This window comes from Penaeus monodon, chromosome 16 (assembly GCF_015228065.2).
Source record: "Penaeus monodon isolate SGIC_2016 chromosome 16, NSTDA_Pmon_1, whole genome shotgun sequence".
Lineage (NCBI taxonomy): Eukaryota > Metazoa > Arthropoda > Malacostraca > Decapoda > Penaeidae > Penaeus > Penaeus monodon.
Window position 1 is genome coordinate 5,585,216 of NC_051401.1, and position 12,500 is coordinate 5,597,715.

At 41.9% G+C, this 12,500-nt stretch overlaps 1 protein-coding gene across 1 annotated transcript in view; it reads left to right on the forward strand.

Annotated features, from left to right (window-relative positions):
• LOC119582467 (tyrosine aminotransferase-like) overlaps positions 1-12,500 on the forward strand; it is a 70,445-nt gene that overhangs the window by 8,681 nt on the left and 49,264 nt on the right. The window contains exons 3-5 of the mRNA XM_037930720.1: positions 889-959; positions 5,391-5,549; positions 6,308-6,499. Coding sequence (XP_037786648.1) covers positions 889-959; positions 5,391-5,549; positions 6,308-6,499 — 422 coding nt within the window. The remainder of the gene's footprint in view (positions 1-888; positions 960-5,390; positions 5,550-6,307; positions 6,500-12,500) is intronic.

The window sequence follows — 12,500 nt, forward strand, 5'->3', positions numbered from 1 at the left end:
ATCAATAACTGTGATGATTAGGTAGAAATCTCGCGCCATTTATAGTTCTTCTAAAAAGTACAATTGTTACATCGACGGAAAAGAAAAGGAAAATAGAATATTTCAAAAAGAAAAAAAAAAAAAAGAAAGAAAGAAAGAAAAAAAAGAAACAGAACAAGAAAGAAAAAAGAAAGAAAGGGCTTATTTTGTTTAAAAAATTCCGGAAACAGAAAAGCATCGGTTAAAAGGGTTCGACCTCACTGTCTGTTCCTCCGACCGCTTTGAACCAGTATAAACAGGTTTCCCGTCTTGCATATAATAGCCACTAAATAACTTACGCTTCCTTATACCTAAGAATGGGTGTATTTATTCACTTCATAGAGACTGAGAAAGAACGGGATACTTAGAGAATTCAATAAGCCTATTTGCGTGGATAAACTGATTGATGAATGTTGAAAGAATGAAAGAATGCTCATTTATAAAAAAAATGAAAGAATGTTCATTTACAAAACAAAAAAAGATGAAAAGCGAGCAAAAAAAAAAAAAAAAAAAACAAACATATATATGTATATATATATATATATATATATATATATATATATATATATATATATAAATATATATATATATATATATATATATATATATATATTTGTGTGTGTGTGTGTGTGTGTGTGTGTGTGTGTGTGTGTGTGTGTGTGTGTGTGTGTGTGTGTGTGTGTGTGTGTGTGTGTGTGTATAACGATATACATGTTTCATATTTCACTTCGATTCCATTTATTACTAACAGGAACTCACCAGAACTTACAGAAAAATCCTCAACTACTACTACACAAATAGAAAAAAAAACAAACTTCATTACCACATAAACAGAAAATCGAATCTGACTTTAATGATTGCAATTTCCAGGTTTCGTAGAGTCGAGAGAGGCTGTTGCAAAATACGTGTCCGTCCCCGGCGTTGCAGAGCTCGAGGCGAAGGTGAGTAAACGGTCGCTGTTAAAACGTCAATTGTTTAACGTGAATGTCTAAGAAATAATTCAAATATGCTTACTTTATGGTGATTTGTGAAGATCGTCGTGGTTTTTCAAACCTGCATGCTCTTTATTATCAGCAATCTAAACGTCATCATTTATCATTATCAATCATTATCATTATCATTCATCGTCATCATCGTCATCGTCATCATCGTCATCGTCATCGTCATCGTCATCGTCATCGTCATCATCATCATCATCTGTATAATTATCCATCACTGTGAATAGAAACATTATGAATATTTTCATAACATTAATCGTAGTTGTCATTAGAATCAAATTTATCATCATAATTAAGAAAATCATCATTACAGATAACAAATCATCATTACCAACATTGTTATTGCAGTCATTAACGTAACTATACACCCAAGACCACTTTTCTTTTCGAAATATCTGACAACAAAAACAAAAAAACAACAACAATACAGAATACGTGAACAACAACAAACAAAAACAAAACAAGAAAATAGTAAACACCAAGAAACTACAAAAAAAACAAAACAACAATACAGAATACTGAAACAAACAAACAAAACAACAAAACAGTCTAAACACCAAGAAATTACAACAACAAAATCATTAAAAAAATCCTTCTCGGCTACTGCGACCTGACCGCGGAGGCCTCCTGGGGGTGAAAGGCATGGCACTCGCTTTGGCACTGACGCGTTTGGCACTGTGTGTTATATAGGCACGTTGTTGGCGTGCTTTCATAACTTCCTTATGGGTGGTTGGGAAAATGGAGGAGGAAGGAGGAGGAGGAAGGAGGGGGGAAGGAGGAGGAGGAGGAGGAAGGGGAGAGAGGGAGAGAGGAGGGGAGGAGGACGAGGAAGGGAAGGAAGGAGGCTGGCGAGGAGGAGGAAGGGGAGGGGGAGGAAGAGGGGGGGAAGGAGGAGGGGGAAAGGAGGAAGGGGAAGATGGCGAGGAGGTTGAGGAGAGGGGGAGGAGGATGGCGAGGAGGGGGAGGGAGGAGGGGGGGAGTGGGGATGGACGGATAACTTTGGATGAATATTAAGAAAAAAATTGTTTATAATCTTGTCGCTTTTCATTCCATTTCTTTCTTGATGTATTTCTTATTTTACTACTTCTTTCTTCTCTTCTCTCTCTGTCAATTTTCTTTCTTTCTGTCTGCCTGTCTTTCTCTGTCTCTCTGTTTCCCTCCCTCTCCCCCTCTCTTCTCTCTTCCCCCTTTCTCATTCTTTTAATTTTTTCTCTCTTCCTCTCCCCTTCTCCTCTCACGATCTCTCCCCGTGCCATCACTCGCCCGCACGCGCGCCCATACGCTTTGTGGCACCCTGTTTGCTTGGCACTCCGCCGAATAAGCCTAGGGCTGATTATGGCACTGTCACCCGTAGGCGCTGACCTTGACCGCGGCACCAACGGGAAGGTTATTAATAAAAGCATATGGCAAACGCATGTGATGAGATGGTGCCACTTTTTTTTTTTTTGGGGGGGGGTTCTGTTTTTGTTATGAAAAATCTATACACTAACATACACACACACATACACACACACACACAACACACACACACACACACACACACACACACGCGCACACGCACACGCACTCGCACACACACATATATGGACACACACACACACACACACACACACACACACACACACACACACAACACACACACAAATACTACATATAATACATACACAAAAACACACACACACAATATATATAATATATATATATATATATATATATATATATATATATATATATATATAGACACACACACGTCCATACGCTCGCGCACATAGACACACTCAAACACGCACACACACACAACACACACACACACACACACACACACACACACACACACACACACACACACACACACACACACATACACACGCATATTTGCGTGCGGATACATGAACAGTACATCTTTATCTATCTATTTCTATATACAAAAACAAACAACTCAGTAGATAGATATGCAAATCATTAGAGAGGGAGGTAGATAAATCCATTAATTTTCTATAGTCCTATTTTTTTCCATTAAGATAAATTTCTCTTTATTTGGCCGTTTTTGGAAGGGGTAATTTTTCACTATTTTATTTCCTTCATCTTTATCGCGAAATCTCCCTTTTCTATCCATGCAATTACGGACACTTGGATAATTCATAAGATGCTATACATTACTGAAAATGCAATTTTTTTTATTGTTCAATGGCTTGGTTTTGGGTGGAATGTTAATAAAGCAGACGATACTGTTTTAATAACTAAATCAACATATTCTTCAACGAAAAAGGATGAGAACAAAAAAATAATAATAAAAAAACTATAAAGACATCTAAACATGATGTGGGAAAAAAAAACAGACCCGCAAAATAATAAAAAAGAAAAGAAAAGAAAAATAAAAGAAAAACTGTAGTATTGAAACAAGTGGCAGTGTTTCCGAGCCACTTTGTATGCCACTGCTGTCAACATTATCCTGTCACAGATCCATAGTACTTCCACAACTTGTCTCCGTCACAGCTGAATCGACATGCCAATCAAAACTACTCGAAATTCTATTCCGAAACCCTGTAGCTCCAAATCTTTATCTACCTTATAAAACCGAAACAGTCACCGTACATATCAATAATGATGTCGAAATAACGCGTTGAGTTGAAGAATCTGCATTCTTTATTTTCTTTCTTAAAGGACAAATGAGCAATGATGATAATTCTGTGCTAATATAGTCTGCTTCGGTCACCATCGATCCGAAACCTGTTCCCTGTCTTACGAGTCACATACAAACACGGAGATAAAAGCTATAGAGAACGACACTTGTACTTGTAAACAACTTGCAACAGCTGAAAGAATCATTAGATGATGGCGTGAATGATTATTGGACTTGACAGGATATTAGTCGTATAGTGTAAGGCTATAAAACCTGCACTTGTAAATGGGGCTAATTATCACATACTTTTGCCAATTGATGCGCCGTTAAAAGCAATTAGATTGTAGTGTGTATGAATCTTCGTCTTCGGGAATTTGGCGCAACGCATTGATTATGAAGAAAGGAACATACCAAGTCAGTTAATCTGGCAAAACGAGCTAAACAGATCATTATAGCAAGGATTGGTTAAGCGTGCTCAGGATCATTATACAAGCACTCACCAGGTCACTCTGTTATCTCATCTGTCCATAACGTAATTATTTCTAAGCCTCTGTGTATGACCTTATGACTTTATGACCATATATCTATGAATCGAAGACATTCATGCATGCGAAAATGCTACGTTAAAAACTTATGATCATATCTTGGTGCATATTTCTATACATTTTTTTTTCTTAGTTTGTAAATATATAAGCATATTCTTAAACACAATAATAATTAACTCATTTTACATGCTTACCAGTTTCATTCATAATCAGTGTGCTAGATCTTTATCGACCCTATTTGCATACATTTTTTCCCTGTATACATATATGGTCATAGCACATAACCTTTGACGCAGACAGGCCTATATATCATATATGTAATTTATAAACCATTTATTACAAGCTATCTATCATTTTATCTATCAATGGGCAGGAATTGGCATATGCCTGTTTAAGATTCAGCAACTTTTTATCTCGTTATCTCAGGGTTGAGTTACAGATGCCCTTTCTCGTTTCAGAGAAATTATTGGTTTGGTTTATCGCGAGGGCTTGAGGTTGACAGATGGATAGATTGGTGGATAGATAGATAGATGGGTAGATAGGGAGGCTGATAGGTAAGTGGGGAAGCAGGTAGTTAGGCAGGGGTAGATAGGCAAGAATCTAGATAGAGACGGAGATAGATAAGTTTGTAGATATACTGGAAAATACAAAGAGAGATAGATAGATATAAAGGTAGATAGATAGGCAGGTAGAAGGGCAAAACGAAGAACCAGCAAATTGATGGTTGGTTAGATCCTCATCACTATCACGATCCAAGCTATACTTAATGTCATCACATCACCGATACATTCACTATCTTCACCATCACCACAACCAAGGAACCTCCTTCACCATCAATATCACCGAGCTGCTCAACATTGTCACCATCTCTCAAACCACAGCCGTCGCTAACCTTGGATTCATCATTAATCATCGTCATCATCACAACAGCAACGGAGTATTCACCTTTTGTGATTACTATTACAACAATCGCATCGCCCACACCGCTACCATGACACCATACATCACTTATCACCACTATCATCACCAACACCACCATAACGCATCCCACGATCACCACCACTCTCCATCACCACCACCACCACTCTCCCCCCTCCCCCCACCCGTGACCCCCACAATAATTCGACTTTCTAACTTCTCTTCTCTCTCTCTCTCTCTCTCTCTCTCTCTCTCTCTCTCTCTCTCTCTCTCTCTCACACTCTACAGGATATCATTCTCTGCTCGGGTTGCAGCTGTGCAATTGACCTCTGCATCACCGCCCTCTGTTGCCCCGGCCAGAACATCCTCGTCCCTCGTCCTGGTTTCCCTTTGTACAAGACTCTGGCAGAGGGATTGTCCATTAACACGAAATACTATGATTTGCTGGTAAGATTTTTATTGTTATTATTATTATTTTATTTTATTTTATTTTATTTTATTTATTTATTTCTATTTATTTCTATTTTTTTTTTTTTTTTTTTTATTCTGTGCTGTTGTTGTTGTTGTTGGTGTGATGCTGTTTGTTAATATTGTTGTTGTTACTGTTCTGATTTTTGTTATCGTTACTGTTGTTATGATTACTGTCGTTATTATTATTGTTATTATTATTGTTATTCTGGATTATTTTATTAATATTTTTCTTCCTTCCTTTTTCTTTTCCTTCTTTTCCTCACTCCCCCATTTTTCCCTTTCTCCCCACCATTGTTTCTCTTCCTTTTCTTTATCTTCCCTGTTTCTCTTTTATTTCTTGTCTCCATCTATTCCATCCCCGTCTCCTCTTCTTCTCCCTTTCACCCGCTTCCCTCTCTTATCCTTTTCCCCCTCTTCTCCCTTTCGTTCCTCTCTCTCTTTCGTTTCGTCTATCTCCTTTTCCCTTCCTTTCGTCTTTCTCTTTTTACCAACCCCTCCCTTTATACCCCCTCATTCCCGTCCCTCCTTCCCTCCCATTCCCTCCACCCTCCCTCCCTTCCCTTCTCCACCTCCCTCCTCTCCCTTCTCCCACCCCACCCCGTCTCTCCCTCCCCTCCTCACCCTTCTCCCACCCCACCCCTCCACCCATCCCTCCCTTCCCTTCTCCCACCCCTCCACCCTCCCTTCCCTTCTCCCACCCCGTCTCTCCGTCCCCCTCCTTCCCCCTCCCACAGCCGGAGAGGAACTGGGAGGTGGACCTTGCGATGCTGGAGGACCAGATCGACGAGCAGACGGCGGCCATCGTGGTGAACAACCCCTCGAACCCTTGCGGATCCGTGTTCAGCGCCGACCACCTCAGGAAGATTCTCCAAGTGGCCGCCAGGAACAAGGTGCCCGTCATCGCCGACGAGATCTATGACCATTTCGTAAGTAGGAGGGGGGGGGATTGATCCTCTTTTGTTTTGTACGTGTCTAATTTATTATTATTATTTTTTTATTATCATTATTTATTATTATTATTATTATTATTATTATTATTATTTTATTTACGTCTATGACCATTTCGTAAGTAGGAGAAGGGGTGGATTGATCCTCTTTTGTTTTGTTTGTGGATTGGTTGTTTTTTTATTTTTTATTTTTTGTTTTTGTTTTATTTATTTATTTATCTATTACTATAATAATAATAATAATAATAATAATAATAATAATAATAATAATAATAATAATAATTATTATTATTATTATTATCATAATCTTTTTTAAATTTATTTAGATCTATGATCATTTCGGAAGTAGAAGGAGGATTGATCATCTTTTGTTTTGTTTGTGGATTGGCTGGTTTGTGTCTATTTCATTTTTTTATTAATTTTTTCTATTTCGTTCTATGATTCTTTTGTATGTAGAGAGGACTTTTTTTTCATTTATTCATTTATTTATTCATTTATTTATTTTTATTTTAGATCTATGACCATTCCGTAAATAGAAGGGGGATTGATCATCTTTTGTTTTGTTTTTAGGATTGGTTGGTTTGTGTCTATTTCATTTTTCTTTTTTCTTTTTTTTTTTCTCACTGAGATCTATGATTTTGTAAGTAGAGGGGAACGATTTCTTTTATTATGGATTAATCAATTTATCTCAATTTTAATCTATTTTATTTTTTTTTTTTTTTTGTTCATTTAGATCGATGGCCATTTTGTAAGTAAAGGGGTTTATTTTTCATTTAATATATATATATATATATATATATATAATATATATATATATATATATGTGTGTGTGTGTGTGTGTGTGTGTGTGTGTGTGTGTGTGTGTGTGTGTGTGTGTGTGTGTTTTTGGCTGATTCTTTCTTTTTTCTATGTTCTTTCTTTTCTTTTACTCTCTCTTTCTCTCTCTCTCTCTCTCTCTCTCCCTCTCTCTCTCTCTCGCCCTCCCTCCCTCCCTCTCTCCCTCCCTCCCTCCCTCTCTTCCCTCCCTCTCTTCCATCTCTCTCTTTCTCCTAATCAAAACCCGGACCACGAAGCAATTCCAAAAAAACAAAAGCAAAGCCCACCCCCTCCTCCCCCCCAAAAAAAAAAAAAAAAAAAAAAAAAAAAAAAAAAATTAAAAAAAAACCCCCCCAAAAAAAAAAAAAAAAAAAGAGGAAAGAAGGAAAAAGGAAAAAGGAAAGGGGGAAGGGGTAAACCCAAAAAAGGGGGGGGGGAAAAAAGGGGAAAAGGGGGGGCCGGGGGGAAAATGGGGAAAAAAGGGGGGAGAAAGGAAGTAAAGGGGGAAAAGAAGAAGAGAGAAAAAGAAGGAGAAGAGAAAAGAAAAGAGAAGAGAGGGAGAGAAAAGAGAGGAAGAGAGAGAGAGGGGGAAAGAGGGAGAGAGAAAAGGAGAGAGAGAGAAGAAAGGGGAGAGAGGAAAAAGAGGAGAGGAAAAGAGAGGGGAGAGGGAGAGAGAGAGGACGGAGAGAGAAGAAAGGAGAGAGAAAAGGGGAGAGAGAGAGAGAGAGGGGAAAAAGAGGAGAGAAAAAGAAGAGGGGAGGAGAGAAAAGAGAGAGAGAAAGGGGGAAGAGAGAGAGAGAGAAGAGAAAAGGAAGAGAGGAGAGAGAAGAGAGGAGGGGAAGGGGAGAGAGAGTTTGGGAGAAAGAAGGGGGAGAGGGGGGGAGAGAGAGAGAGAGAGAGAGGAGAAAAATGAGAGAGAGAGAGAGAGAAAAGAGAAAGAGAGAGAGGAAGAAGAGAGAAAAAGAGAGAGAGAGAGGAAAAAGAAGGAGAGAGAGAGAGAAGAGAGGAGGGGGAGGGGAGGAGAGGGGAAAGGGGAGGGGAGAGGGGGGAGAAGGAGAGAGGAAGGAGAGAGGGGGAAGAGAAGGGGGGGAGGGGGAAGAGAAGGGGAGAGGGGAGGAGAGAAAAGGGGAGAAAAAGGGGGAGAGAGAGGGGGAGGAGAGAGAGAGAGGGGAAAGGGGAGAGGGGAAAAAGGAGAAGGGGGAGAGAAAAGGAGAGGGGAGAGGAGAGAGAGGAGAGAGAAGAGAGGGGAAGGGGAGAGAGAGAAAGAGAGGGGGGAGGGGAAAAAGAGGGAAGGAGAAAAGGAGGGGAGGGAGAGGAGGGGGAGAAGGGGAGGAGAAGAGAGAGAGAAAGAGAGGCAGAGGGGAAGAGGAGGAGAGAAAAAGAGGGGATGAGAGAGGGAGAGAGAGGAAAAGGAGAGAGAGAGAGAGAGAGAGAAAAGAGAAAAGAGAGAGAGAGGGGAAGAGAAAACCGAGGGAGGAGGAGAGAGGGGAGAGGAAGAGAGAGAGGGGAAGAAGAGCAGAGGGAAGGAGGGGAGAGAGAGAGAAAAAGGGGGAAAAGAGAGAGAGAGAGGGGAGGAAAGAGAGAGGGGGGAGAGAAGGAAGAGAGAGAGAAAGAAGAGAAAGAAAAGAGAGGATGAGAAAAAAGGAGAGAGGAAGAGAGAGAAAAGGGGAAAGAGGAGAGAGGGGGAGAAGAGAGAGAGAGGGGAGAGGGGGTTTGAGAGAGAGAGAGAGAAGAGAGAGAGAGAGAGGAAAGAGAAGGGGGAGGGAGAGAGAGAGAGAAAAGGGAAGGAGAAGAGGAGAGAGGGGAGAGGGAGGAGATGGGGAAAAGGAGAGAGAGGGGGAGAGGGGAAGGGAGGGGAGAGGGGGAGAGGAGAGGAAGAGGAGGGGGAGAGGGGAGGAGAGAGAGAGGAGGGAGAGGGGAGGAGAGGGAAAAGGGAAGAGAGAGAGATAGGGGGGAGAGAGAGAGGAGAGAGAAGGGAGGAAAAGAGAGAGGGGGGAGAGAAGGAGAGAGAAGAAAGAGAGAGGAGAGAAAAGGGGAGGGGGAAAAGGGGAGAGAGGGGAGAGGGAGAGAGAGAGGGAGAGAGAGAGAGAGAAGGAGAGAAGAAGGGGAGAGAGGAAAAGGAGAGAGAGAGAAGAGGGAGAGAGGAGAGAGGGGAAAAGGAGAGAGGGAAAAGGGGAGAGAGGGGAAGGGGGGGGAAAAGGGGGGAGAGAAAAAGGAAGAAAAAAGAGAGGAGAGAGGGGGAAAAAGGGAGGAGAGGAGAGAGATAGGAGAGAGAGAGGGGAGAGAGGAGAGAGAGAAGGGGGAGAGAGAGAGGGAGAGGGGAAAAGGGGAGAGGAAGGGGAGGAGGAGGGGAGAGAAGAGGGGAAGAGGGGAGGAGGGAGAGAGAGAGAAGGAGAGAGAGAGAGGGGAGAGAGAGGGGAGAGGAATAGGAGAGAGAGAGAGAAGAGAGACAGAGGATGGGGGGGAGAGAGAGAGGAAAAGGGAGAAGGAGGGGGAGGGTAAGTCCTGCTCCCTGCATGGCAACAAAGTCCATAATACGAGGCGTTGGTATGCTTAACCTAAGGAGGAGGGAGGGAGGGAGGGAGGGAGGGATGGAGAGGTGTTAGGGGAGGGGTAGGGAGGGAAGGTTAAGGGGAAGGAGGAGGGAGGGAGGGAACAGGAGGGGGAGTGATGGAGAAGGGAGAAGGTGAGGGAAGGCGAGGGGAGGAGGGGGAGCGATGGGGAGGGGGGAGGGAGTGAGGGAGGGAAAGGGATGGGGAAGAGGGTATTGGGGTAGGGGGAGGGGAGGGAAGGGGAGAGGATCGTTTTTCTATGATGGGGAAAAGACCAGAGGGGGGTTTTTTTTGTTATTTTTGTTGTTTCTTGACTTTAGCTTATTTATCATTATTGTTATTATTATTGTTGTTATCATTGTTATTATCATTTTTATTATTATTATCTTTTATTTTTTATTATTATTATTTATAATTTAAAATTATTATATTATTTTTAATTTTCATATTATTTATTTTTATAAAATATTTTTCTTTCTTAATTTTTTTTTATTATTTAATTTTTTAATGCTTTTCTGCAGTTTTGTCTGGGTTAATTCCCTTTTTAAACAATTTTTATTCCCCTTCCCTTTTTGCCCGGTTGATTTCGATTTTGGCCAATCAAATTTTTTTTTTTTTATTTTTCATTTTCTTTCTTTTTTTATTTTTTTTTTTTATTTTTTCTTTCCTTTTTCTTAATTCTACTTTTATTTTTTTTCATTCTTTCATTCATATTTTGGGTCTTTTTTTTTACTATCAATACCGAGGCACAAGCGCCATGACGTCACAGCAAATGGCGGCCGCAGCAGAGTCGTTCGCATAAGAACGTGAGGAGCATGTCAAAAAACGCTCTCGTCTCGACCGCGTGCAGATATTCACCGTTTTCCTTTTTTGGGGGGATTTGTCATTATGCCGATGGAACCGTCCGCTCTTGAAGGACCTTGATGTAATATACTCTTGTTTCTATCCGTCTTGTGGTCATTCGAACATGTTTTTGAAATCAGTCTGTCTTGTGTTTATCTCTCTCTCTCTCTCTCTCTCTCTCTCTCTCTCTCTCTCTCTCTCTTTCTTAGCTACCGATCATTCCGATTAAAAAATAAAATCTCTCGCTATCCAAAATAACCTCTTAACGATATATTCACCAGCAAATCGACAGCAAATAGGCCAAGAAGACGCTCGTATCGGCTTTTAAACACGAGACGTTAAAGAGACACTTTAGAATCTCGAGGCTGCACTTCTGGCCTGCCGGGGGAGCGAGCGAGCCGACCCGAGATCACGCCTTAGTCACGTGGCTTTGGCGATCAGCTGACCGGTTTGGAACATGCTTGGCTCACGTGCCAGGCTGTGACGTCGGTGCTGGAGGGGAGGGGAGGTGGTGGGCCGGAGGGAGGAGGGAGGGAGGGAGGGAGGGAGGGAGGGGAGGTGAGGTGGTGGGCCGTAGAGAGGAGGGAGGGGAGAGAGAGATTGGAGGGAGGGAAGGTGCTGGAGGGATGGAGGGAAAGGCAAGGTTTGAGGGTGGGATAATAGGAGGGATGGAGGGAAAGAGGGAAGGAGGGAAAAGGGGTTGTGGGCGAAGGAAAGAGGAATGGAAGGAAGAGCGATGTTGGACAGGAGGGAAAGGGCAATGCATGATAGGAGGGAAGGAAGGAAGGAGGGAATGAGGGAGGGAAAGGAAAGCTGACGAGCAGAGAATAAAGGGGAAAAGGGAGTCCACGAAGACAGGAAGAGGGAATGATGATAGAAATGGAGAGTAAGAAGTAAGGAGAGGAAGTCACGAAAGACGGAAGGAGAAAGAGACATTAGAAAAGGAGACATAGAGGAATGAAGAAGAGAAGACCACGGAAGAGAAGACAGCGATGAATCTGGAAGAGAGAAAGGAAAAAAAAAAAAAAAAATCATAGAAAGGAGAATGAAAGAAAGCGAGGAAATGGGAGAAAAGGAAAGAAGGAAAACGTGGGAAAAGACTGGGAAACTTAGCTATTCTTCGTAAAGCAGGAAGGGGAAGGAGGAGAGAAGGTGGGCGAACGCGTGGGTAGGGGCGGGTTGCAGGGGGGAGAGGAGGAGAGACAGAGGTTATGGATTCATCAAGGCCTTCTGGTCGCTGTTAAGACAAACTCATTAGCATATTTATTTCCTGTGTGCAGACATACAGGTGGATAACCTTTTCCCCCTTTTTTCACCAGAATGAACACTGGCTGAACAATATAGACTTACCTATGGCACCTCTGTACTGTACAAACGTCCATACGTACACACAAATATATGTACTTGTATGTACACCCTTCCTCTTCCTCTTAGACAAACACATGTAAATGCACGGCCTGGCATATGACTCCCGTGACATGGCTCTGTGCCAAGCTGAGATGTACTTTCTCCGTCTGAGGTCATTCGTGGAAGACTGAGCGGCTGTCATGGTACTTTACAGTGGTAGAAGTATACACACACACACACACACACACATACACGCACGCACACACGCATGCACGCACGCACGCACGCACGCACTCACACCCCACACACCACACACACACACACAACACACACACACACAACCACACACACACACACACCATACAAAATATATATACACGTACATATACATACATTATATTATATATAATATCATAATATTA